General features: G+C 46.7%; 7 protein-coding genes across 7 annotated transcripts; 6 read left to right on the top strand and 1 right to left on the bottom strand.

Moving 5' to 3' along the window:
- Positions 1–30: 30 nt before the first annotated feature.
- On the top strand, positions 31–1,841 carry atnN-13 (Aspercryptin biosynthesis cluster-specific transcription regulator atnN; the record flags this gene model as incomplete). The annotated part of the gene is made up of 6 exons (XM_037316318.1): positions 31–104; positions 158–180; positions 224–265; positions 327–790; positions 855–1,010; positions 1,065–1,841. 6 exons carry the CDS (start codon positions 31–33, stop codon positions 1,839–1,841), a joined length of 1,536 nt encoding a protein of 511 aa, XP_037185542.1.
- Positions 1,842–2,469: 628 nt separating this feature from the next.
- CGCA056_v001056 (putative serine esterase) lies at positions 2,470–4,446 on the top strand (the record flags this gene model as incomplete). The annotated part of the gene is made up of 1 exon (XM_037316317.1): positions 2,470–4,446. The coding sequence occupies one exon, from the start codon at positions 2,470–2,472 to the stop codon at positions 4,444–4,446; it is 1,977 nt and encodes a 658-aa protein (XP_037184863.1).
- A 5,323-nt stretch (positions 4,447–9,769) lies between these two features.
- On the bottom strand, positions 9,770–10,865 carry ACOT8-1 (Acyl-coenzyme A thioesterase 8; the record flags this gene model as incomplete). The annotated part of the gene is made up of 4 exons (XM_037316316.1): positions 9,770–9,820; positions 9,866–10,610; positions 10,679–10,740; positions 10,812–10,865. 4 exons carry the CDS (start codon positions 10,863–10,865, stop codon positions 9,770–9,772), a joined length of 912 nt encoding a protein of 303 aa, XP_037185546.1.
- A 1,042-nt stretch (positions 10,866–11,907) lies between these two features.
- On the top strand, positions 11,908–13,887 carry CGCA056_v001054 (uncharacterized protein; the record flags this gene model as incomplete). The annotated part of the gene is made up of 1 exon (XM_037316315.1): positions 11,908–13,887. One exon carries the CDS (start codon positions 11,908–11,910, stop codon positions 13,885–13,887), a length of 1,980 nt encoding a protein of 659 aa, XP_037184865.1.
- A 424-nt stretch (positions 13,888–14,311) lies between these two features.
- Positions 14,312–15,172, top strand: CGCA056_v001053 (uncharacterized protein; the record flags this gene model as incomplete). The annotated part of the gene is made up of 1 exon (XM_037316314.1): positions 14,312–15,172. One exon carries the CDS (start codon positions 14,312–14,314, stop codon positions 15,170–15,172), a length of 861 nt encoding a protein of 286 aa, XP_037185550.1.
- A 243-nt stretch (positions 15,173–15,415) lies between these two features.
- Positions 15,416–17,269, top strand: CGCA056_v001052 (uncharacterized protein; the record flags this gene model as incomplete). Its single annotated transcript, XM_037316313.1, has 3 exons — positions 15,416–15,748; positions 15,849–17,054; positions 17,264–17,269. 3 exons carry the CDS (start codon positions 15,416–15,418, stop codon positions 17,267–17,269), a joined length of 1,545 nt encoding a protein of 514 aa, XP_037184867.1.
- Positions 17,270–24,761: 7,492 nt separating this feature from the next.
- CGCA056_v001051 (Vegetative incompatibility protein HET-E-1) lies at positions 24,762–26,786 on the top strand (the record flags this gene model as incomplete). The annotated part of the gene is made up of 3 exons (XM_037316312.1): positions 24,762–24,909; positions 24,995–25,188; positions 25,260–26,786. 3 exons carry the CDS (start codon positions 24,762–24,764, stop codon positions 26,784–26,786), a joined length of 1,869 nt encoding a protein of 622 aa, XP_037184868.1.
- Positions 26,787–27,797: the final 1,011 nt, after the last annotated feature.

Below are 27,797 nucleotides of genomic sequence, written 5' to 3'. Positions count from 1 at the left end.
ACTGCGTGTCCTCGCAGCAAAGACACTGCGATGACGAAAGTCAAGCGCGGCCAACGCAAAAGAGCCTGGGCCCCTAAATCCCGAAATGGGTGTGCTGTGTGTAAGTTCGTTCATGACTCTGACCCTTCCGTCACACCGAGTTCTCACAAGCTTACAGAAGTCAGTCAATGAGCATCTCCCGTGATTTCGGGGTACTGAGTATCTAACCTCTGTCTCCAAAAAGAACGAAGGATCAAATGCGACGAGAAGCTGCCTTGTGCAAATTGTAAGCGAAGCGGGCCAAAGCCGTCTTCCAACTACAAAGTGTGCCAGCCTAAGTATTTCAGGTCTCAATGCTGGATTCGACTGCCACCGTTCCTCTCCCAGCGACACGCAGGACGCTGTGGTCCCAAAGCACCATGAAGTGCCAATTCGGCGAAATCCCAGCCCGCTCAACCCCCTAGCTCTCAACGAACGAGAAGGTAGAGCATACAGATTCTTCCAGATCATCGGCGCCCCGGCACTTTCGAGCGGCTTCGAGTGCGAGTTTTGGGGGCGGCTCGTTCTGCAACTTGCCAACGCCTACGACGCCATCTTTCACGCGACCGTTGCTCTGGGGCTTCTGCTCGAGGACATGCACAACTGGCCGATCTCATGGCCAGTGCCTCGCCAAGCCCCGCCAACCGAACGGACGGCCAACGCGCTACGGCACTACCAGACAGCACTGCAGCAGCTGTTCGTCCCTGTTGTCGGAAAGGAGTCGGCAAATGCCATTTCACTTGCGTCTGCTGTGGTCTTCGCATGTATTGAGGTAAGCAGTTTATTACAATGGCTTGCTCAGTATGTGCAATTGAGTTGTGCTGATCTCCTTGTAGACACTTTGCGGCGACGCTCGTAATGCTATGAAATTGATCTCCTCTGGGATCAGCATCTTGACGCAGCTTGAAGCCTCCATCTCATCCCTTGCAAATCTTGAGAGTTTTGCACCATTTGTATCTGTGTTTGTACGGCTAGACTCTTACATGAGAGAGGTTTACAATCCAAGAATCCCCGTCTCGGCAGGAAAGTCTCTGACAACTACGTAGCTTCTTCAAACCGAGCATCACGTTCGACCCAAGCCGCCTGTTTTCAGACATTTAAGACCATGTCCGCCGGTATTCGGCAGTCTCAGAGAAGCAAACAGACAACTCGAAATTTTGGAAAACCTCTGCCTATTCGTGGTAGAGCAACAAGACACGCCACGGGAGGTCCAAAGCATGCCGACTCGGACTTCCTGTCAGAGCATGTATCAGGATTGGCTAGAAGCCTTCAATGCCAGCTCCATCTCCACAAACGACGAGAATTCGCATGCACTCCTTCATATCCGGCGATTGGACCTCTATTTAACCCTTCATGGCCCGGAAGACACCTGCCCTCAGTCTGGTTGGGATTACTTCCTCCCAGAGTTCATCGAGATGCTCACATATGGCGCCTCAGCATCCCGTTGGCAGCACACGTCTTTTGTCCTAGGTGGCGGCTTCATCATGCCCCTATGTAGACTTGCTCTGCGATGTCGACATCCGAGCACAAGAAGAGCCGCAATACACATCCTACGCGGTGCCCGTCGTCGAGATGGCCAACTGGAAGGGATGCTTGCCGCGCGGGTCCTGGAACGCATCGTGGATGCTGAGGAAGATGGGTTAGGTGAGAATACCGAGTCCCGTGACGTTCCCGAGGCAGCTCGGGTTGCCGGCGTGCTGGTCAAGTTTCTGAGCGGAAAGAGGAGGGCGAAACTGACGTATTCTCGCGCTGCTGGCCCGAACGGCGTGCGGGCATTGGTTGAAGAGGAGCTTTCGGGAGGGTCACATTTCTGGGGGGATTGACACTTGCCATTTTCCTTGGAGGAAAACACATTCGATCTCTTGAATGGCTTCTCGAAGAACTTGAAGAGCCAATGACTGGTTGACCAACGGACCGAGTCCAAATACGTGCTTTGCAAGCCTGACTAGCAACAAGCTAAATGTCGACAGGGACCGTACGACACAACCAATCACACATATGCAATGCATCTCGAGGTGGACCCAACTGACGTTCCTCGTCTTAGTGCTTCGGCTTCGAACGTCTTCAGGAATCAAGCTGGGCCTGGGCAACAATTTGAATTCCTACAACATCATAGCTTCTTCATCAAAAGCACCCCGCTAACTGGCGGATACACCGAGGCTCCCAGGATCACACGGTGGACCGAAATTTGAGGCAATGGACGCGACTAGTTTGAATTGACGATGCGACGGAGGCTTGAGTCTTGCCGCGGACGTCCCATTGGGCCTCTCTTACAGTCACCGTGGCGAAGTCTTGGATGTGGATGGGTTCGGTACTGGATCTCGTTAAGCCTTTCAGAAGACAAGTTATAAAACGAAGCCATATCCAACCTTACGCTTCTTCTTCAACACACAGTTACCACAGCTTCCACTCTTTCGCTCTTGGGACCATCTGCGCATTGTCTTGCCCACCATGAGGTTTTCAAACGATCATTCTTCATTTTGCTCATGGCTCGCAGCCATCTCGCTCCTAGTCACACTGTCTCCAGCATCCTCCCTCTCTCAAAACACCACCACCGGCGCCGAAATTGTCCAAGGAGCCCTCCGAATCTACGGCAACGACTCCTACCACATCACCCAGCGACGACCTCTCCCTCTGGATGCAGCCCGCTCGCGCTACCCTGGCTTCAAGCAGGAGAATCTGACCCTCAAAGCCGGCACCATCCGTCGCGATGGCGCACTCACTCTGCCCTGCGACATGCTCTTCGAGCGCGACGTCCCCGTCACCCTCCGCGATGGTGTCACGGTGTACACCGATATCTTCCGTCCTACCACCACGAATGCTACCGTGCCCAGCATCATCGCGTGGAGCCCCTATGGCAAAGAAATTGGCGGCCAGTGGCTCGACGATGTCCAGAATCGATCCGGCGTGAACTTGTCGTCCGTCTCCGAGTTGCAGAAGTTCGAGGGCCCCGACCCAGCTTACTGGGTCTGCAAGGGCTATGCGATTCTCAACCCAGACAACCGCGGCGCCTACTCTTCCGAGGGCAACATCACATACTGGGGTCGCCAGCTGGGCGAGGATGGGTATGATTTCGTCGAGTGGGCTGCAGAGCAGGCATGGAGCTCGGGCAAGATCGCATTCTCGGGCAACTCGTGGCTAGCGGTGTCGCAGTGGTTCATCGCTGCCGAGAACCCGCCTCACTTGACGGCGATCGCTCCATGGGAGGGTCTCACGGACTTGTACCGCGACACTGCCGTCAGAGGCGGAATTCCGGCACCCGGTTTCCAGGAGTCAATTCTTACCACTTTTGCTGGCAAAGAGTTTGTGGAAGACGTCCCTCGCATGCTTCTTTCTGAGGGGCTCATCACCCCTTACTGGCAAGACAAGATTGCAATGCTTGAGAAGATCAAGATCCCAGCGTACATCGTGGCCAGCTATACCAATCTTCTTCACACCCATGGTTCATTCGAAGGATTCCGACGCATTTCGTCAGAGGAGAAGTGGCTCAGAGTGCATAATACGCAAGAATGGACAGACTATTATACCTCGGAACATGTAGCCGACCTTCAAAAGTTCTTTGACCACTACCTCAAAGGCGAAGATAATGGATGGCAGTCTACTCCGCGCATCCGCCTCGCTGTTCTGGATCCCGGTGCTGAGGACACTCTCGATCGCGTCGTCGCAGACTGGCCAGTTCCGGGCCTCGAGTCGAAGACTCTCTACCTGCAACCGAACAACTCACTTTCCCCCTCCCCTCTATCCAACGAAACTATCCTCAGCTACAATAGCAGCTCGGCATCCGGCATTACACTCAACTTCCAGGTCCCTGAGATGATGGAGTTGGTCGGTTATTCAAAGCTCCGCCTCTGGCTGTCCTCCCCTGACGCCACCGATATGGAAATTTCCGTCTCCGTACAGAAGCTCTCCTCCAACGGCACTGAATTTCTCAGCTCCGACAGCGAGAGTTCCCACACGATCGGCCCTACCGGACTCCTCCGCGTATCACAGCGTGAGCTAGACACCGACCTCTCCACGGACCTCGAGCCCCTCTTGGCACACACTTCGGAGAAGCTTCTGTCACCAGGCGAGATAGTGCCCGTGGATATCCCTCTCTGGCCCTGCGCTCTCAGATTCCACGCGGGGGAGCTGCTCAGCTTAAACATCGCCCCAGCCTCAATCACTCCCGCCCAGTCTGATATCGGCTTTGGCACGGCAATCGTACCTGTGCCTGCGACGGGAGGCACATTCGAGCCCGGCCAGAACGTTTCGTTGTTGGAGTTGGGAGGTGACACGGATTCCAATCCGGCCTTTGTCAATGAGCAGAGGGTTGAGACGCCAGTTAGTCGTAATAAGGGAATGCACTTCATCCACGTGGGTGGAAAGTATGACAGCCTATTGTTGTTTCCCGTCAACAGCACTACTAGAGCAACGGAAATCTGCAAGTAGAGGGGGGCTGATAGACGCCTTTGACTTGTGTCTCAAGTCGCCTCAATTTGGCCTCTATGGAAGAGTTAGACCTGAACCAAGTCAGTTTATGTATCCACAATAGTTCTGTCTGTACCAAACCGATGTAAATAAGCTCGCAACCAGCGGAACAAAGAAAACGGCATTTCCGAGGCGTATTCAATATCTAAGACAGGAATAATTCGAGAATATTGTAATATTTCCAATGGGTTGACAATATGCTAACCAAAAGCATCGTAAAGCCTGGGACAGATGCAGTATTTGATGTATACTCGGTATTAGATTCAAGACACAAGTAAACCATGACCAGTGATGGGTGTTGAGGAACACAAGGAACGACGTCAACAGACGCCCCCATTGAGGGACATAAAATTCGACAAACGTCAACTAATTAGGCCCATCGCAAACCAAAATTGACCGTCACATACTCCTTGAAAGCTGCATCCCAGTTGGAGTCCTCTCCACTGGTCTCAAACTTAACCGTCTTATATTCCATGATGAGAGCGAACGCCTTGCCGCCATGGATATCCATAGCAAGCTCCTGTGTTTTTGTCACCACCAATGTACACATTCAAAAAAAAATAAAAATAAAAAAATCGGACGACATACTTTTATTTTCACCTTGGTCTTCTGCAGAAGTGTCTCTCCCAGAGTACCATAATGGCCTCGGAGATTCATAACCATTATTGTGTCTTGCATCTCCATGACGTATGAAACCTCGAACCCCCACCATATTCTACTGGCAAAACCTGCCTGGAAATCAATTTCCGTATTACGGTGACACTTGAATGCAGATTTCTTCCTCGTAGCAATGAAGTAGGATCCCTCTGGACCAAGGGAAAGAGACTTTGGGCACTCAGTTCCCCTCTTGGAGTTGAGAAATTCATAAAGCCCTGGGTAGCCTTGTTGGACTCGACCATGATCTAGATAATGATCAGAAAGAGCTTCAGAGGTTTGTGCGTCCACTAACAGTTGCATCTGGTGAGAATATATCCAGTGTGATAATGGGTGAAGTAGGAGTCGGTCCCGTCACCTAAAACCAGCTTCTTGATTCTGAACCCGTCGCCTTTAGAGATCGATGTGATATCTTTGGAAATCTCCTCTGCTGCTGACCTAGATGAAATTGAGCACCTGTAAGTTCTTGGTCTGAAGATGACTTACCACTTCGATAGGTATGGACCTATAAAAGCCCAGTCTTGGCCACGTATAGAGAGACTGGTGGTTCTATCCCATGCTGGAATCTGGGCAGCTTCAACCTCGCATTGCCTGTGGGTCTTGGACTTCTTCATGCGAGTTGAGAGGGATGTAATTTTCCCATTCAACTCCTCTTTCTCCTGAACCCACTAAGCCTCCTTCTTGTTGTTCTTGGCTTCCATTTTCTTCCAGTCGGCCTCGAGCTTTTCATACTTCTCTCTGTGCAACTTCTCCATCGTGGTTTCAATTTCTTCCTGCTGAAGCCGGAGACGCTCCAGGTTCCTTTCAGCCAGAGCTTGTTGTCTCATGAGCTCCTCCTGAGACTCCTTATCACGAGCGGCAATGGCTTCCTGCATCTCCTGGCGAGCTAGATCAAGGTCTCGTTTGAACCTCTCTCTTTCTTTGGCAAGAACGCCCTCTAGTCCCTTGCCTGCTTCCGGTTCATCGAGGTTTTTGTTTTTGTTGACCATTTCGTCCTGAATAGCGAGCAAAACTGGCGTGGTTGGGCGGGAATGTGACATGAATCTAGAAATGATGTGATGAGCTGACTGTGGATTGTTCATGTGCTTCTCAATTCTGGATCCCTTAGACAGCATATAGCCCCAGAAATCTTCAGTGGTCTCAAGTTCAGTCTGTCGTTCAAGACCCGTCTTCTCATCCACAAGCTCCCACATTGTCGTGACCAAAACGACATGCTTTAGGGCTTCGGGGCCACAGAGCTTCTTTCGCCGACCCTCCCATGCGAGGGTCCGTGATGCGATGAAGGTACAGTATTCCTGTAAGCTTGACTTCGTTGTTGTAGGAACCGGTAAGCCATGTGGCGATCTCTTTCAGAACATCCGAGTCAGAAAGATTGGTATCATCAAAGCCGGGGGTGTCCACTAGATACACGTTGGTGGAGGCGTTGTATTGGTACTGCTAGACCGTGACCTCCCTGGTGCCTATCCACAATCAGTTTAAAGAACATGTAGATAGCGATTAACTCACAGGATTGGAGTTTGCTCCCAATCGGAACCGAAGCCTTCGTGAGGTGTGAGACAAACGTGCTCTTCCCGGAACCTGTCAGGCCCATGACAGCGATGAAGATATCGGTGTCGCGTGCTTTCTGACCCCCTCGGAACAGAGACGTGTCGACATGAATGGGTGAAAGGGCAGGCCTGATAAAATCCATCTTGACCGGCTGCTTTTTTTTGACTGACGGTGGAAACTTTGAGGAAGAAAATGAAGATGAAGACCGCAAGCACATATATAAACATGCGTTAGTGCGAATGATACGGATATTGTAACTGGATAAGCTTTCGCAGACCTCGGGTGGTTGAAAGCAAATCTACCCATATGCTCAGGGTGACCAAGGTGCTTATGAGGACGAAGCCATCGCACCTAGACCTCGCCGGTGGGCGCTCAAAGTCAGTATTCGAGGCAGGCGCGAACTTGCGGCTGAACGAACTGAGACGTCCGTCTACCGCACATAAGATGAAAACTGCTAGCAGTAGGCTGAAAACGCCATTAGTCGACGATTTCGAAGTCTGGGCGGCTCCAAAGTCTGAATCGTTTTCTCAATATAATACTGGTGACCAGTGCCGAGATCGGTCGGTAATGTTTGGCGATGTGATAGGCTGAGACTTGCATGAACGCCGTTACGCCCGAGGACCTTAATCGAACATCTTTCTAACCATTTTTAGCATGCGCTTTGGGTGCAATACTTATTATTAACAGTTTTATGCCACTTCTGTGGCAAGTTTCTCAATACCAAGAAGCTGTTAGGGCTTACCGGCTAACAGATGAAGTTTCTCGATCCGGAACAAGCCCGCCGTTTGCCTTAGTGACATAGGTCCCCCGTTGTAAGCCACGCAAAGAGCCATGAACCGCCACGCTGATACAAGGTTGCCATCTCATACCAAAGAAACGAAATCAACCAATGGAATCTGTGGCATTTAACGTAGCTGAAAAGCCTTGTTTCAAGTGAACTTTCAGCCGCAACTCCAAGCAGATCAGCTTTGACCGTGACATGTTAGTCAAGTGAACAGTCGCGCATCAGGCCCAAGCCCATGGCTTCGTAGCGAGCAGGCACGGCGGCTTTGGAAACTGTTTTCAGTTGATTGACCGTCCGACTCTGAAGTCAACCATGTTTAATGATTCTGGAAGGGCCAGTTCTCCTGACAATGGGACTACTTCGATATATATTCGGTCGCCCAGCTACGTTTCTCGTTTCTTTCACCTTTTCTTCTTCATTGCTTCCCGTTCTTCTCAATTACCAGTACAATCTAAACAAACCAGACCCCTGGGAACATGGATTCGGAGTTTGTGCATTTGAACGCCTTTCTATGGAGATTACACTAATTCGAGGCACAGGTCCTCGGATATCGTCATTGCGGTGATGGGAGTTACCGGAAGTGGCAAGAGCACATTCGTCTCTCAGCTTGTATAGCAACAAGTTCCAATCGGTCATGGTCTGAGATCTCGTGAGTAGAGATTAACGGAAACTTAGCATGAATCTGCATGTTCGTATGCTAACCCCACGTGAAAGTAACGGCTGCTACTGGAGTTTACACCTATCATCACCCAGTCTATGGCAACATACATCTCATCGACACGCCGGGATTTGACGACACAGTTACCTCCGATACCGATGTCCTCAAAAACATTGCTGCCTTCATGAGCGGGAGCTACAAAAAAGGCACACGACTTACGGGGGTAATCTACATGCACAGGATAACCGACAACCGCGTCAGCGGCTCTTCGGGAAGGAGCATCAACATGTTCAAGAAGCTCTGCGGCGACGACGCGTACAAGCATGTCGTACTCACGACGAGCATGTGGGGTGACGAAGAGAACGATGCGGCTAAAGTCCGCCGGGAAACCGAGCTCAAGGCAGACGAAGGGTTCTGGGGTCTTATGAGATCTGGTGGAAGTAAGGTGATGCGGTGGAAGAATGACAGATCGTCCGCTTCCGCTGTCGTGGAACACCTTCTTGAATGCCGACAGATCTACGGTCTGCCTACGCTGCAGATACAACGGGAGTTGGTGGAGGAGAACAGGGACCTGGAAGACACGTCCGCGGGCCAAGAGGTTGGGAGGGAGTTGCTGGAAGCGAGGAAGAAAATGTTGCAGGATGTTCAAGACCCGAAGAAAGAGCACCAGGATGCTTTACGGACGAGGGACTACGAGCTAGCTGAGAAGCTCCAAGATCAGAAACAAGAGATGGAAAACAAATTGCGGAAGGCTGAGGAAGCCCAGAAAGCGCTGAGAGTCGACTTGGAGCAGCTGTTACGAGAAAATACCGAGGAATTTGAGAAGAAGCAGAAGGAACTCCGAAATCAGGTGGCCGAGGCCGATGAGCTTGCAGCCAAACGCGGTAAGGAGCTTAAGAAACTGAACGAAACCCTGGCACAATCCGAGGTCTCTTACCAGGAGCTAAGAGATGAGTTTGCCGCGGACCGTAAGAAGATGAACGAGAGGGACGTCGAAAGAGCCCGTGAACTTGCCGAGTATGAGAAGAGCCTGAAGGATCAGTACGAGCAGGATAAGCAGGACAGTCTCCGTCGGCAAGAAGAGCTGGCGCATGAGATTGAAAAGGCAAAGAGTCGAAAGAACTTGCTGATGGCCTTGGTACCATCTGTGCTCGGCGTTGGAGTCATAGGTTTGGGTATAGTCACCGCAAACCCGGCTCTGGTGGTTTCGGGTGGAGGACTGATTTCAGGTGCAGCTGCTGGAGGTGCTGTGGGCGTGTCTTGAAATTGAGTAGGAGCGCAAATGGCTCTGGAGGGCTTGCAAAGACTTTGGCATTGACTTACTGTCCACTTTGTTGTTCGAAAGTTCATGGAGAGCAATTTACTCACTACTCAATAAAATGATCGCAATCGTTGAGAAGGAAACGGCCTATCTTGGACAGCAGTATCCAAAACTCAATCAGTTGAGTATCATTTACTCGGTCTTTCTGGTTTCTTTGGCCGGAACAGACGAACTAGCACGGGAAATCGCAAGTGGTATGCTCCATGGAAAGGAGGAAAGGGGCATTCAGTACTGCTACAACCACAGAATCTCCCAGGACTGCCCTAAAAAGGAGGCTCTTCTAGTTACAAATTGAATTTGCGGTATAATTGAAAATTGCCTACAGCTTCACACCCGGGCCATTGAGCTCGCCGTTCAATCTGATAACTCCCTGCCGATCATTAGTTGGTTTTCGTAATATATTTTTGGCACATACCTCTTGAACGTAGGTCGCTAGTAAGGTACCATCTTTCGCGAACATCCTTGCGGAAGCTAGACATCTCTCGTCTCCCGACCATGGGCTATGGCCAACAAGCAAAATCCATTCATCAGCTCTGATGCGGGCGGGCGCATGGAAGTAGATGGTATGACCAAGAGAGGAGAGCATCCCGACAGAACTCCCTTCCAAAGATGACGTTTCGACACCTTTCGAGAAACCCCCGGGAAAGTCGAATAACCCAAGCACGTAGGGCGTGATCGAAATTGAGACCCAATCTGATAGATAGGCCAAGATTACCTGCTGAACCTCAACGTCATCTCCCTGGGCAATTTCCCTCGGCGCCCGGATCCACGTCTGAAGCTTTGTGTCTTCCGGCTGACCATTGCTCTTTTCTATCGATATGGGAAACAGCTGCGGTGCTACAGCTGTGGCAGTGCTGATTATGGACTCGTCAGGCGGCGATCCCCTCGATGATGGCAGGGTGGGAACATGTTGAACACGCTGCTTCTCAGAAGGGATCGCCCGCATGAATGACAAGGTGCTCGTGAATATACACTTCCCTTCTTGGGTGCCTTGGACCGTACGGGTGACGAAGGAGCCTCCATCTCGGGTCCTCTGAATGGCGAAGGTGGCTGGAATTGTCTCGTTCCCCACAATCAAGAACTGACAATGCATCGAATGGCATAGAAACCCATCGCGTACGGTCTTCTGAGCCGCGACTAGACTTTGTGCGACAATGGACCTAGGTGATGCGTTAGCAATTGGTAGGTGATTGTGGGCGGTGAGAAATGTTGTCGTCGCTGGCCTTACCCACCATATATCCCTCTTCCTCCTGGTGGACGCCAATGATCTGCAGTGGTAGTGAAGACGTCCTGAGACAGTTGATGTTAAAGCGACGTCCCAAGGGCCGTCAATGCGAACGATGAACTAGACAGGCACTCACCGGTTCAGTTTCCGCCAGCTTCAGCATATCCTCCAACGGCGACAGCCGAGACATAGCGATCGAATCTTTGGGCCGCATCATCTGCACCACTGATATTATGAAAGAGGTAGATGTGGTCTTGGGTGACAATGATGGGTTTGGGGATATGAGATACGGATATTGGTCGACACCGAGGCTCGGGGTTGCATCGGCCCCACATCTCCGGCTACTTGGAAGGTCATACTCGGCTAAAGTGGGCCGCCATCGGCATATTGATGACGAGGGGAATTCACTCACGATATACTTAAGAACATAGTAGAGAATGGAAATTCTTCGTCCTTGTAACTCTGCCTATGGTGGAAGCACTTCTGTTATGTCGGGTGCAAGAGGCTTAACCCCCAAGGCGAAGGAATCAACGCAACTTATACTCGTCCCGAACAACCGGTCTTTCGCGTTTGAAGTGTTTGTTCCAAATTACGACTTAAGAACAACGCAAGACATTCTAGGCATCGCTTCAGTCGTTTTAGATTGTTGTAATTGTAGTACTATTCCCTTTGAGTAAGCAATGAAAGATGGTTGTGGGTTGTTGAATTGCGGTGGTCGCCGCTCAAAGGCTGCTGGCGACAAGGAGTACACTCCGACTAGTTTGGAGAACAGAAAGACGTAAAAGACTTGCCATTCCAACAGGTCCAAGACCCAAAGTTCAGGGGGGAAATGGAAAAGACACCCAGATAGTCTTACCATTTGGCCGTCCTGAAGTGAGCCGATTAGCACCCCCGCAGTTAGGCAGCAATGCGTTTCCTTTATGAATCATCTTCTTATGTTGACTGTCTGAAATTGTGACATATAACAGGAACCTACCCACTCAGTCATTCAGTCTCTTGCGTGCTCTCCCGTTTAAACAACAACATCCTTCAAATGTCACTACCACTAACGCGTTTCCTAGGATTCGCTATCTCTTCTCCGAGCGTTTGCCGGGTCACAGCTCTGCAAGCCTCTTGTCGGCTCTGAAGAATTGTTGGCCATGAACAATATTTCATCAAATAATCAACAGATCTGCGAGAGATGTCTCCGGATCGACTTTGTGAATGCGCTGCGGGCGCTGGAGCAGGGAAAGATGGACTCCCAGGGAATCATTCTCGATGACGACGCCGGGAGGTTCGTCTCCGGGGATGAGACAACTTGTGACCTCTGCAATCTTCTCTCAAAAGCCGCTCTTTCGAGTTCCATATCCGAGTCTGAGGCCCAAGACTTCGAGCTTCGTGCGTTCTCGTACCTGCAGAACGGCATCGGTGTCAGGCACACTCTGCCGGGCGCACAAGACAGCCTGATGGTTGTAGTTACTGTCAAGAACATGGTCATTTTTGATGAAACCTTTTTCGACAACTACGGCTATGATGGAAAGTCTTACGTGGTTCTTACAGACGGCCAGCCCGGTCCTTTGAAACCTCAGGAAATCCCAGCGCTTTTCGACCATGGCAGGGCCCGTCTGTGGATCGACAATTGTAAAGAGGATCATGGACCGTCGTGCAATACGCCTGTGGCTTCAGCTGCTATTCCAGGGATGAAACTCATCAACTGCAATACACTCCAAATCGAACCTGCACAGCATGGTATGCAATGGATAGCATTGAGCTATGTATGGAGTCCCCAACCCTCGAGCTCTTCTGCCCAAGTCAAATGTCGATTGCCATCAGAACTGTCGGCTTCAGTCAAGGATGCCATGGCTCTCACAAGGCTTCTTGGGTACCAATATCTATGGGTTGATAAATATTGCATAGATCAGGGCAACGCGGCAGAGCTGAGCGACCAGATCAACAAAATGGACCTAATTTACAGCAACGCCGAGGCCACCATTGTGGCAGCTGCCGGCCCAGATGAAACGTATGGCCTACCAGGCGTGGGTTCCACCAAACGTCTCAAACAAGACATCGTTCATGTAGTCGGTGCCGCAGTTATCAACATGGGGCCTCACCCGGCTGTGTACGTCGAGGAGGAATCCCGTTGGTGGAAGCGAGGATGGACGTTCCAAGAAGGATTACTCTCCCGACGGAGAATCATCTTCACCGAAACACAGGCATTCTTCGAATGCAACACCGCGAGCTGGATAGAGAGCTTGGGAGGGATCGAGTTAGTCAAAGATCGGCAATCGCTCAATTGGACAAAGTGGAAGAACGGGACTTTCCTCTTGAGTCACTTCATGGGCCAGCCGGAAACCCAGGCCCCGACAGAGACAACGAGGCACAGAGGAAACGAGCTCTTGGAGAACCCCGCCGGGGACTCTAGGATTGCACGCCGTCTCGTCGACTTCTTCCGACTGATTCAGCAGTACACGACGCGGAGCTTGACCTACGACTCTGACTCGCTGAATGCTGCTGCCGGGATGTTGAAGATCTTGGCCAAGAGAAAGCCATCGGTTCTTGCCATCTCGGGGTTGCCCTACGTTTCAATCCCAGCACGAGACGTGCTGATCGACACACAAATATTCATTGCACTAAGTTGGTACCACAAGAGCGGCACAGTTATACGTCGAAGGCGGGGGTTCCCATCGTGGACCTGGGCAGGCTGGGCAGGCGCCATTCGGTGGATGTGCTATCCATTTCTCAGCTCGCTGAAACCATTGAACCCGATACTGCGCGCGGTCGAGCTCGAATTTGTGTCGGGATTATCTACCTTGTTCAGAACGAACTTTGAACATGGACTAAGTGATGCAATAGGGTCGCCCATCGCACTTCGATTCGAAGCGCAGTCCGTTCCTCCCTCACTATTCTGCAATGGTCGGACTCCTAGTCATTGGTCTGAAATTACAATCGGAAACCAACGCCTTTTGAAGGACATGAAGACGCCTACGAAAACGCCTGTGGAGTTTCTCGAGCGTCTCAAAAGTGGCGTTTGGGGGTGCCTTCTTGTTGGGACGTATAGTCCTCGGCCAATGCTCGCGCCGCAAGCATATTTGATCGTGGTTGAGTGGGTTTGCGGCGCGACGGCAACACGTGTGGGCGCTCTCATGTTCGAGGGAAAAGAGGTCGTAGATGAGTATATTGGAAGGTTCTATCACGAACTTGATCTGTCATGGATTCGGCTCCGTCTCATTTGAACCCAGAGATGCTCATACCTTCGACACGACGAGGTTCTTTACCTACGGTATTTGTAAGCTGATCAATAACGCTTCAAGACTGACGACGCTCGATTCATTATAGCCTTAAAGATGAAAATTGTGGCTCAATCATCAGAATGATCACTTGGCAACGCAACGTCCGCTGGTCCGTCATCGCCGTCTCGTCGTAAAAGAGGACGAAGTGCGGGGAAGGGCGATATCATTTTGGGACAACAGCAGCCTTTAGCGATGACAAACTGTACATTGAGAAGTTGATCACTGCGCGGAACAGTGTGTAGGATTGTTCGTGGTCTATAGATATCAATTACATTAACATTGGTGGCCCCCGAGACGATGTCAGGAACGCGATACTTCAGCCCAGGCTACACATCTCTCTCGCACATGCCGCTTCAACGTTGAAACAATGAGTCTCCTTGTCTGTATTCAAATGCTTTTTCTTCTCCTGGTCTCGAGCGCCGCCCAAATCATCAACCTCGAACCCGTTCCCAACTCCATCCTCTTGGCCACCACCTTACACGCTCCGGTGATCCTTCTCTCCTCCAACGAGACCGCAGCCGTCAAACGTGCTGCAACGTCACTCTCCATCGACTTCGGCCGTGTCCTCGGAAAGAATAGCACCATCGTCTACAACACATTAAACACATCCACAACATTTCCCGTCCTGGTCATCGGAACACTAGGCTACTCGCCTCTCCTCAGGCCCCAAAACTCCTCCATTCAGGGGAAATGGGAATCTTACACCCACGAAGTGACTATGAACCCCTTTCCGGGTATTTCTTCAGCCTTATCAGTAGTTGGCAGCGACAAGCGTGGCACTGTCTACGGCATCTACGCCCTCTCCGAACAGATAGGCGTCTCTCCATGGTACTTTTGGGCCGACGTTCCCGTCACACCCTTGCCATCCCTTCATCTAGCCCCCAACGGGACAAGCTACACACACGGACCCCCCTCCGTGAAGTACAGAGGCATCTTTATCAACGACGAAGAAACCTGCCTCACCTCCTGGGCCCGTACCCGCTTTCCTCTCGCCTCATCCGACCGCAACCGTCCCTTTACCTCTTCTTTCTATGCTCACGTCTTCGAGCTCAACCTCAGACTCAAGGGAAACTACCTCTGGCCCGCTATGAAGAACAGCATGTTCTATGTCGACGACGTTGCAAACGGGGCGCTCGCAGACGACTTTGGCGTGGTGATGGGGACAAGCCATCACGAACTCATGGCGAGGGCGTACCGCGAGCAGGAACGGGACCTCGATGGGAAGTAGGATTGGAGCCTGAACAAAGAGAATTTAACGGCTTTCATGAAGGCGGGTGCGGAAAGAAGTAAGGGCTGGAAGACCGTTTACACGATGGGCATGAGGGGAGAGGGTGACACAGAGTCGCCTACGCTTACTGCGCCACAGCTCTAGGAGATCATTGCGGTGCAGCAGGAGATTCTGAACGCTACTCACGGGAGTCGTGCAAGTAGTTTACCCAAAGTTTGGGCATTATACAAGGTGAGTCTCACGATGAAATTTCATGGATACGAGAGCGGTTTCGCTAAGCACGAGAAACAGGAAGTCGGGAAATACTACCAGCAGGGTCTCCAGGTTCCTGAGGACGTGACGCTGCTCTGGACTGACGATAACTTTGGCAATCTCCTGCGCACGCCGTACCCCAACGAGACATCGCGCACGGGAGGTGCTGGAGTATATTACCACGTAAACTATGTTGGCCGCCCCAAGATTTATGAGTGGATCGACACCATCCAGTTGGTCAAGACGTGGGAGCAGATGCACCTCGCCTATGAGAAAGGGGCTAGGGAGGTTTGGATTGTGAATGTGGGAGACATCAAGCCTCTGGTAAGCTGAATTCCTCCCAGCTTCCTCTCCTTAAATTGTTCGGTTTTCATCATTTCCCCCTGTCCACTCACATGGCAACTATGCTGAACGTTTGCATCAGGAGATACCCATGACCCATTTCCTCGACATGGCCTACGACATGTCTCTACACCTCACGCCGACGAGCACGACAGCCTGGCTCGAAACGTGGACATCAAGGACGTTCTCCCCAGACATCGCGTCAGCCGTTGCGGACATCTTGAACCGATACGGCCGGCTGGTCAGCCGACGAAAGTACGAGACGCTCAACATGCCGCCGTTCGTGTACAGCACGCTCTTTTACGACGAGGCTGCCACGGCTCTTGAGGAGTGGGAGACTCTATTAGAAGATACCTTGAGGGTCTACGAGGGACTCGGTGAAACATGGAGAGACGCGTTTTACCGAATGGTTTTACACCCCGTAGAGGCTGGGAGGACGGTCAACGAGTTGTATACCAAGGCCGAGATGGGAAAGCTGTATAAAACGCAGCGGCGGACGGCAACGAATCGCCTTGCTACGGAGGCGAGGGCGGCCTTTGCCCGGGATAAAGAAATCTCGGCAGAGTACAACGGGATCAATGGGGGCAAGTGGAAGGGGATCATGTGTCAGGTGCATATCGGGTATACACTGTGGTATGAACCGAGCAGCGACGTGATGCCGAACCTGGAGTATGTCAGTGATGCGGATGTGCCAGCGTCCGGGATCATGGGAGTTGCTGGGCAGGGTGCGGTGGGTGATGTGGATGAGAGGGAGATAATCTTGTTAGAGATGGATCCGTACTTGCCGCCCGGGCAGAGTCGGTGGATTGACGTATTTTGCCGTGCGAATGGGACATTTGAGTGGCGGATTGAGTCGAACGTGTCGTGGGTCGGGATGGACAAGGATGAGGGGACGCTTGAGGCTTCTGGGGATATGGATGAGGCGCGGGTGAACATCGAGGTGGATTGGTCTTCTGCCCCCAAAGGGCGTAGCACCGCTGCACTAACCGTTCAGAGGAATGACACAGAGGATGCGGTCACGGCTTTACTTCCCATCTTCAATCCTCCAGTTGTCAAGGAGGACCTGGTCGGACGCTCGACTGAGTCTGGCGGCGTGGTATCCATCGAAGCAGCGCATTTCTCTGCCCTCGAAACGAATAACGGGGTTTCGTACGTCGAAGTCCCATTCTACGGCAAGACACACTCGGGAGTCAAACTTTGGCCCGTAGGTGTCGAGTCGTTGACTCAATCCACAGCGCCGAAGCTGCGATACGACTTCTTTACATTTACCGAATATCAAGACGTCAAGGTACGAGTGTATCTTGGCGGCTCGAGGAGCCACGACATGACGCGGCCGCTGTGGTATGCTTTTGCTGTCGATGACAGGGAGGCTATAGTTGTACAATCGGTTGGTGACGCGGGACTCGGAGAGGATCCAGAAGAATGGGCTGATTCGGTCATTACTGGAGGATGGAATGTGACGACTGATGTGACCAGAGGAAGTCTGAAGGCCGGAAGACATGAGTTAGGAGTTTGGCTGCTTGAGCCTGGGGTTGTGATACAAAAGGTTGTGGTTGATTTTGGGGGTGTTAGAGCGAATCGGTTAGGGCCACCTGAGAGTCTGATACCAGTCTGTTGCACTGACAGCGTCCGCCCCCCCCTTTTTTTCCCCGCTTATATAAAAACATGAAAAAAGCTAATTTTACGCTATAACGCGCATTTTTCTATATTATATATAAAACGCACTAAATCTATCGCTAATACTTTAATTACTATCAATTACTATAGTCATAATAATATTTAAATATATAACTACCTATATAATAGAGATATAAAATATATATTTAATGTTACCTCTACAATAACTAATTTGTCTATAGAGATATTACTAATTTAATTAGTTACTTTATTTTTATATTAATTAACTAATTAAAAATCTATTTTATTTTTATAAGAGATCAAAATAGTATTTATTAAAAAAATAAGGATAAAACCTATTATATAATTTTAAATATCTATTTAATAAATAGTTTATAAAGCTTTAAATAATATAAAGATATATTACAATTTAATATAAATTCTTTAGAATAAATAGCTCTAGTAATTAATAAGAATAATAACTTTTTTAATAGCTTAATTTATTTATGATTCAAAATTTATTACGATACAGATTATATTTAATTATTAATTATTTATTACTAATTAATATATAACATGGTTCATCAGTCAGCCGGACGTTTTTTTCTAAACACTCTTACGTCCAAATCACTTAAACCTTTGACGCGTAAAATCTCAACAACCATAATGCCAATCTACACCTAAGAAGACAAAGTCATTCTCGCGATTGAAGCGATCTGATCGACACGCGCTGCAGGTAATAACTTAAGCATTTCGCATGCTGCAAAGACCTACGGTATCCTAAAGAGCACCTTAGCCGATAGAATGAACAACCGACCGCGACGCGAACAAGCTTAACCCTAACGACATAAACTCAATCCGATCGAAGAGAAAATACTTCTCCAATACGTTATTAAACAGGATTCCAGAGGATTTCCTTTCCGCCTCAGCAGTGTGGAAGATATGGCTAATCTCCTGCTGCGAGCCTGTAATAGCAAGCCTGTTGGTAAGCGATAGGCTAGGCGGTTTGTGGACTTACAGCCTGCTCTGAAAACTAAGTTTAATCGTCTATATGATTATTAAAGGGCTCTTTAAGAAGATCCTGAGGTTATATTAAAGTGGTTTGCGCTATTACGCAACATGATAGCTAAGTATGGCATCTAAGAGGGGGACCTATATAATTTTGATGAAACTGGCTTTATGATAGGCATGATCACTGCGTTAATAGTGGTTACACATACTGATTGACGCAGCAAAGCAAAGTCTGTCCAGCCTAGCAATTATAAATAGGCTACAGTTATTAAATATATTAATTCGGGCGGGTGGTGCATCCCTCTGTTTATGATCGTTAAGGGCGTATATCACCTTGCCAGTTAGACTATAGAATCAGGTTTTCTAGGCAACTAGGTGATCAAACCTACTGCTAATAGATAGACGGATAATCATATAGGTCTTAACTAGATTAAACACTTTAATAAACACACTAAGAACCAAACAAAAGGTGTCTACCAGATGCTTATTATCAACAGCTATAAGAGCTATTTATCAGCTGAGTTTAACGATTACTATAAGCAGAACAATATTATAACTGTTAGTATGCCTGCATATTTATTATATCTACTACAGCTATTAGATATTACCCTTTATTCGCCTTTGAAATACATATATAGTGATGAAATCAACTAATTCATCAGAGCCTCTATAAATCATATCACTAAGTCTGAGTTCTTTGTTGCCTTCCACTAGGCCCATGACAAGGTTTTTAATAAGGAAAATATCAGGTCTGCTTTCTAAGGCGCTGGAATTTCACCATAAGACCCAGACAAAATAATAAAAAGCTTGATATATATTTACAGACGCCTACACCTCCTATAGCTAACCCTTCAACACCTCCACCTTAGCAGTTACAAACGCCCTCTAACTCATAACAAACCGTCTCGCAGTCTAACTTTATTAAAAGTTATATCTCTGCTTATCAAGGAAGCTCACTAACACTAATTATTGCTACAGTTGAGCAATTATCAAAGGGTGCGCAGGCAATAGCGCACTTAATCACTATTTTGACTGATCGGCTTTATACCCTTGAGGATGCAAATATAGCACTTGCTAAGCGCTGGAGGGCTAAAAGAACGTGGGTCCAGCTTAGAGGGGCACTTAGTATAGAGGAATCTCAGGTTTTGCTTGAAGGGAAACAAAAAGGGAAACGTCCAGCACCTCAAGAGGACGACGAGGGGGGTCTATCAAAGAGAGCCCAGCCAGCTTGGAGACGCTGTGGTATGTGTGGTGAGACTGGGCATAACGTGCGAACCTGTTCCAAAGATGTCGAACCCTCAGGAGATTCTGATAGCGACAACTAATAGTTGATTTAATGCGTTGTGGTTGAGAAATACTAGATGTTGTTGTGTACGTGGGAAAAAACGTCCGGCTGACTGGTCCGGCCGGCTGACTGATGAACCACGTTATCTCTTTCTAATTCTTAATAATATAACTAAAGTTTAAAATAAGAAATTATATTAGAGAGAGTATTAAACTATTTTCTATAATAAATATTATTATTTATAAAAGATTTAATTAAGTTTTTAATATTTTTAGTAAGATCTTAAATAAAACTTTATTTAGTAATTTATAAATTACTTATAAGCTATTATCTATTAATTATAATTTTTATAGTTTCTATTTAAACTTTAATTAATATCATATTATCTATTATAAGTAAATATAAACTATTTAATAAACTTAGTTATTTAATCTATAACTTTTTAAAATAAATTTAATATTATTAACAAGAATAAATAAATTAAAAATATAATATTTAATGAATAAATATTTAAAAAGTTTAATAATAAAAAAGTGCGTAATAAATATTATAAAACGTTTATGTATAGCTAATATACTAATAATAGTAATATTAATAATAATAGCTATATATATAAATAAAAATACTAAAAATACTAAAAATAATAATTTTTATTTTTTTTTATTTTTTTATTACTATATATATTAATAATAATATTACTATTAATATTAATTAAACTAAATCTTAATTTTAATAATAAAAATATAATATTTTTAATTTTTTTTATTATTATTATCATCTTCTAATTACTATTAATCTTAATAATATTTCTGTTTTTTCTATTTTAATATTTCTAATCCTTAATAAATTAGTTATAAAATATCTTATTAAATAGTTTTATAAATAGTTCTATATTATTAATATTAATTTACTTATTTAGAATAGCTTTTATTTATTTCTCTACATAATAAAATTTAATTTTATAATATTTCTAATTTAGTATATAATATTAATTAAACTTCTTATTACTTAAACTATTTTCATATTTATAATACTTTAAATAGATACATATATATATAGAAATTATTTATATATATCTTTTTTTAATACTTAATATTTGTAAGATTATTAAGTTTATAATTGATTACTTTATACATTAGCTAAAATATCTATTTAATTACTTTTTAAAGTATTTATATACTAATTACTATTTAACTAGAAGTTAATATAATATTATATTACTATTTAATAGTAAAATAGATTTTATTTTTATTTTTAGTTTATTTAAAAAAGAAAATAATATTAATTTATAACATATTTAGCTAAATAACTTTTTTAATAAATAGATATCCCTAAATAAAAATTAATGTTAATTTAGATATATTAATTACCTTTTTTCTAAATAATAATAATAATATTAATTTTCTTTAAAATATATAAATAAACTACTTCTATTTAAAATTAAGTATTACTATTTATTTTTTAATTTCTCTTATTTATATCTAATATATTAATAAAGCTGAATTTATTATATATAATGTTTTTAATAATTAGATTAAAACAAATAAACTATTATTTTTTAAATACTAAGTTATAAATAACTTAGATTTATAATAAAATTAATTTATTATTATTTATATTTTCTTCTTTTTCAAATATTTTAAAGAATAATATAAATATATTATTAATGTTATAGTGAGAAGCTATAAATATATTATTTATAAATTAAATAGTTTAATAAAAGTTAAATTAATTAAATTTAAATTTAATTAAAATAATAATATTAATAAAAATAAAACATTTGAAAACTGAATCTTTTACATTAGATTTTTTTCTATTTTTTCTATATCATTATTACTTTTTAGTAAAAAAATATTTCCAAAGCTTTTTATAATAATAAAAAAGCTATATATATTATAATATAAATTTAAAAGCTATTAAATTATTAGTTTTAAAATTAAGTTTAATAATAATAACTTCTTAATAACTTTTTTAATAACTTTTTAATAACTTTTTTAATAACTTCTTTAGTAGTAATAATTAAATAAGTTCTCTTAATAAACATAATAATCTTAGTTAATAATAAAATAAAATATTAAAGAGGATCTCTAATAATATCTTATACTAATTATTATATATATTATTATTTCTATATACTATATATAATAAATAATAAATAATACCTAAATAAGTCATTATTTACTTATCTAAATATATAATAATATTTAAGAAGTATTATAATACATTTAGATTATAAGATTTAATAAAAATAGATTAATTAAAACTATTAAAATAAGTTAATTATTATACTATAAATATCTATATAATATTAAATTAATTTTTAAATACATATAGGGATTATACGTACGTAATTTCAGTAAAAAGGGGGGGTGGACGTTATTAGTGTAACAGACTGTAGTATAATTATTAGACTTAAGGGAATAGTGATGCTTAAAATTGCTTGGAGTTTGCAAGGGGCTACCAGCAAACACAGCAACCGAATGCTTAGGCTCCTTGTTTTGACAATGTCTTTTAGGAGCTCATACGTCTCTCTGAGTTGAGGAACACTAGACTCTTGTAAAATCTGAGGTCTTTTTAAAAACTGTTCAATGCACGCCTCTCGTCGACCGAATCCATCTGTTCTAATACCATACCTTGCGCCACTGTATTAGCAACGCCCTATTCGTTAATGATATTCAGTGATACTATTAACTGGAAACTGGAGATGAATTCAATGAACTCCGACCATCAGAACTAGCAGGCGCTACAAAAACACTCTTCTTTCGCATCGACGGCTTATGTGTCCAGTTTTTGGCTCAATGCATCCCACCAAGTCTAATCGCTACACTCCTCAGAGTGTCTGCTTTGTTTTCTTCTCATGCTAAAGTTCAATCTGGAAGCCCCCGTCGCTATGAGTGTTGCGCCCGCAGCAGTCAGAGGCGGCATCATCGACACAACACCCCCAGCCACGCACCCGGCCCCTCCGAGAATTTGCAACATGGGAATAATGTTTTGAATCATCATCCTTTTCGCCTTCTTAACCTTCAAACTCCGCTTGATTTCAGTTGTTTCTTCTTGGATTTTGTCCTGGTCCTGGCGGTAAGAACTTTCGAAAGATTCATCATAAGCTGGTGGCAGTGATGGCACGTGTGGTCGTGAGAGCGTTCCTTCTCGTTCCGACTCGTAGATGGCTATGCTTTCCTGCTGCTCTTCCTCAAGACTTTGAAGCCTGGATTCCTGACGTCGGAGCTCTTTTGTCAAGGTTTCATATTCTTGACTGATGTGGCGGAGGATATCTGCAAAACGTGCTTCCTTTTGTGTGCAGATATCCTTGAAACAAGTCTGGAGCTGGTGATTCGCTGCAGTAACATCTTTTAGCCCTTTTTCTAGTGCATACGTTTCTTGCGAAATTTTCGAGGCTTTGTCATGATCTCTCTCCTTCTCAGCTTGTTTGTGTTGCTCCAGAAGCTGGCCGATCTCATTCTGTGACTGCTCTCGGATGCGGATAAGCTCCCCTACCAGCTCGCGAGCAGCTGAGCTGACCCTTATGTCCTTCCCTTCATCTACGACTTCGCGCTGTATTTGGAACACAGTAGGTCCATTCCTGATGTGCCTGTTTGAGAGGGCGTCAACAGCTTGCGAGGCGGACCTTTTGCTGCCGTCAAACTGCATGACACGACTGCCTCGGCGACACATTTCGCCCCAAAATCTCGAGTCCCAGATTAGTTCCTGTTGCCTCTGGCAAGCAATGTCGTGCTGGATAGTCCCTGGGTCGACTTGGTCCCACATGGTTGTGAGCAAAACCACGCGATCAACAGCTTCAAAGCCGCACATCTGCTGCAACATTCTGAAGTTCCTCGCCGCTGACCCGCTGACCCTGTTCTTGTTGATTGGGTGCAAATATAATATACCGGCCAACGCTGCTTTCATCCTGTAAAGTTGAGTGAAGAGAAAGGCCTGTTCTAGGAGCACATCAACATCAGTGCGGGAAGCATCGTCGAACCCAGGCGTGTCGACGAGATAGACACGCCGGCCACTTTCTCGCTCGTAGACGTAGATGCTGATTTCAGTTGTTTCTACCGTATTGGTCAGTCTTTTAGTAGCTATTGTTGCGTCAAACTGAACCTAAGCCTCGGGCCATGTTTGACGGTGAGGCTTGCATCTGGAAGACACATCAAAGATGTCGCAACATACGGGAGGCTAGACTGCTCCCGAGGCTCACGTCAAGGCCTGTAAGAGTCGAGATGAGGGTGCTTTTCCCTGACCCAGTGATGCCTAGAATGGCGATAACAGTGTCGGAGTTTGTAAGTCTACTTGACTGTCAGGAAAGTCTTCATTGCTGTCATAAGAAAAGTAAAGACTGGGTCGTGATTACCCATCAAGATCTTGAGCACGGATGGTTTCCATCGTTAGATAGAGCTATCGTTCCTTGGACGGCGATTTTATCGATGAGTGGGCTGGAGGTTTAAGACAACTCCAGAAGCCTGTAACCGGCCCTCGCCGTACTAAATCTTCACGAGATGATTATACAGCCTGTTTGGCACGTGGTACATTTTTGCACTTTCACTAAACAGCCTGATGGAAAGAAAGAAGCCTCGAGGCACTTAATCAACTTTTAGGGTGTGTCAGACGCTGATGCGGATCATAATCCTTTGGGGGTTATGTGCCAATGAAGCTTGCAGGCGCAAGTTGATGGGGCAGCCTGCTCGAACTGCCTCACGCACTGCCTACCAACAACTGGTTTCGCCTCGCCTCGTGGTATCTTGATTACCAATCGTTCTGCTATAGAGCGAAGGCTGCCTACCAAGAACATAGTGACTCTTCGATGAATGCAGGGCGCATGCAAAAGACAACCCCGTGAGGTGATCCTCCTCCATGCACGGAGTCAGAAACAGGCTTCGTCAACTGCCGTTTGAGCCGGATGCCTCAGACCAGCTCGTTGCCTCCCCTCCTTCGATATCCATCTATCTATCTATTAAAGCTCATCTTTCTTGATGTTTTCTATTGCGTTGACATGATTTCCTCCGTCGTGAGTCGACTTATGGACCTCGTTGCTCACTGGCCTCTGATTCCATCCAACGCGCAGCACTCAGCATCGGCAAAATGGCAGGGCAACCAGATTCACTCGCCTTCCAGCCGCAACCCAGCGACATCTTGATTGCCGTCATGGGAATCACTGGGTCTGGTAAAAGCACATTTATCTCCCTCTGCACCGACCAGAGTGTCTCCATTGGACAGGGCCTTCACAGTGGTAAGTGACCATATGTGAAATTTCACTTGCCAAATCTGATTGGAATCAACTGGGAAAAACCTCTACTTACAAATTGATCCTTCAGAAACACAAGACATTGTCGCCTATCCCTGCAGGTCCGATGTTGGCTCCAACGTCTACCTCATCGATACCCCAGGCTTTGACGACACAGAACGCGACGATGCCGAGATTCTCAGGCAGATTGCAGCTTGGGTCGGCGAATCATATAAGCAGAAGGTGCATATCCGCGGCATCTTGTACCTTCACCGCATTACCGACGTTCGGATGCAGGGGCAGCTATCAGAAACCTCTTCATGTTCAAGAAGCTCTGCGGGAAAGACGCCTTGCAGAACGTTATTCTCGTTACGACGATGTGGGAGGAGGTTCGACCCAATATCGGGAAGCAGAGAGAGGAGGAACTCCGAACAAAACCCGGCTACTGGGGTGAGATGATAGATAGAGGCTCGAGGATAGCGCGACATCACAACCACTATGAATCAGCGCGCAACATCATCCACTCCCTTGTCAACACAACCACGCAGACCACGCTCGCGATTCAAAAGGAGATGGTTGACGAGAAGAGGGATCTTCACGACACGAGCGCGGGAAAGGAGCTGGACGGTATCTTGACACTCGAGCGAGAACGCTTTGCCCACGACATTGAACAGCTGAAGCAAGATATGGCAGAGGCTCGAGAGCTGCAGGACAAAGAGTCGCAGGAACAGATTCAGCTGCTGCAGAAGCAGAGGGAAGCCGAAATTGGGAAACTCCTCCAGCAACAAGAGACCATGAAGGTCAGCCTGGAACAGCTACATGAAGAGAAGTTCACGAAATTGGAGCAGCTCATTACTACGCAAAAGAGCCAAATGGAAAAAGACAAGCTGGAGATCACGGATCTGAAGGAAAAGCTAGCAAAGTCCTCGCTGACGACAGAACCGGATCCGGCAGATAACACGAGAGGCTTGGAGGCAACAAATTACAGTTGCCTACACAGACTCGAAGGCCATACCGATCGAATCCATTATGCGCTCTTCTCGCCAGACAGCCGACGCATAGCCTCAATGTCTTTGAATGGAAATATCAAGATCTGGGATAGCAGCACAGGTCGCCTCCTCCGAACGATTAGGCGCTGCGGTAAAAATGTCCGTTGTATGGCCTTTTCGCCGGACGGCTGGCGCATAGCCGCAGTTTCGGGCAACCCGAATAGCGGGATTATCAAGATTTGGGATAGCAACACTGGAAGCTGCCTCCAGAAACTCAAGGGTCATCGTGGTTCACTATCACTTGTGGCCTACTCGCCGGACGGCCACCGCATAGCCTCAGCGTCTGATCAGACCATCAGAGTTTGGAACAGTAGCACCGGACGTTACGTCCAGACACTTGAAGACAATTGTGGTCCAATCACACGCATGGCCTACTCGCCGAACGGCTGCCGCATAGCCGCAGGGTCAGAAGACCATAATTTCGTCAAGGTCTGGGACAGTAACGCTTGTAGCACCGTCCAGACATTCGAAGGTCATCGTTATTCGGTATTGTCTGTGGCCTACTCACCAAACGGCCGCTTTATAGCCTCAGGATCTGCCGACAAGACCGTTAAGATCTGGGACAGTAGCACCGGGAGCTGCGTCCGCACACTCCGGGGTCATGGTAACAAAATTGTGTCCGTTGCCTACTCACCAGACGGCCGCTACATAGCCTCGGGTTCCTATGACAGAACCGTCACGATATGGAATAGTAGTACTGGGAGCTGTCTCCAGACACTCAGTGGTAATGGTGATTCAGTCCTCTCTGTGGACTACTCGCCGGACGGCCGCTATATGGTTTCGGGGTCGGCCGATAGCACCGTCAAGATCTGGCAAACGAACACTTCCATGTGACACTCGACATCCGCCGTAATCCTCAAATTGGTCGTAGTCTAATTTCTAAGAGTTCTCTTAATATTTCCGGCACTAGTGATGGCTTCATTCTGCATGCGTCCGTACGGGCATAGAGTAGCGAGAGCATAGATAGTACGAGCCCTGATAGTTGGGGATAATTCATCTATTTGACGAGCATTTAACAACCTTGCTAACTCAAATCGACTAGAAGGACGTGGACAGAAGCAGAAGTATTTTGAGTGCTATTCCTGATGTTCTCCTTGGTGTTGTCCCTGATTGTTCCTAGGAGCTGTTCCTCACATCTCTTAGACAACTCTTCTGAACCTATCCCAGTTTGAAAGACCGACGAAGCCGAATGTTGCTCTCCGAAGAATTTCGGGCAACTTGAGAGTACTTCTAAGTGCCATTGCAGAGTCAACTCCTACAGAGCCTCAAGAAACCACAAACCCCCAATCTTCGACAAACACCCGATGAGAGTCCACTTTACATGCAAACCGATCGTGCCATGCCCGCAACTGGGTCTCTGTATGGCGTATCCCCTCCGCATGGAGCTACCAAGGTCATCAACAGGCGTGCATACCGTCCCCCGACTTCATTGGCCCGACAGCCTCACTTGTGCAACCCAATAAGGACGCACCAGGTCTCGACTGCAGCGACTCATGCAATCAGCTACACTAACGCACCGCCTCGCAAAGCAGGCCAAACGGCTCGCGATGTTGGGTTCGGTTTGGGTGGAGCGCGCAGGTCGCATATCTAGGCCGCAGGTCGCAGCAAAAGTACGCTCTCTCCCTTAAGCAAGAAGACATCACCAGGCTGCTGATTGCAGAAAGGTCCGGTTGCCTTACAGCCTGCTTGGACACGATTGAGGGCAGGGCGGGCGGCCGTTGATTGAACGGAGCTGCATGAACGGCTCATGCCTCCGCACTTTACCAATTGGAGGGGAAGCGGGATGTGTGTGACCATTGCCAGCTCATAGAACACGCCCATCACTCCTCACTTGGGACCGTCGGG

Source organism: Colletotrichum aenigma (assembly GCF_013390185.1).
Source record: "Colletotrichum aenigma strain Cg56 chromosome Unknown KSG_Cg56_contig01, whole genome shotgun sequence".
In the NCBI taxonomy this organism is placed as follows: Eukaryota; Fungi; Ascomycota; class Sordariomycetes; order Glomerellales; family Glomerellaceae; genus Colletotrichum; species Colletotrichum aenigma.
Note: the sequence above shows the minus strand (reverse complement) of the source record. Positions and strands in the feature narration are given on the sequence as shown.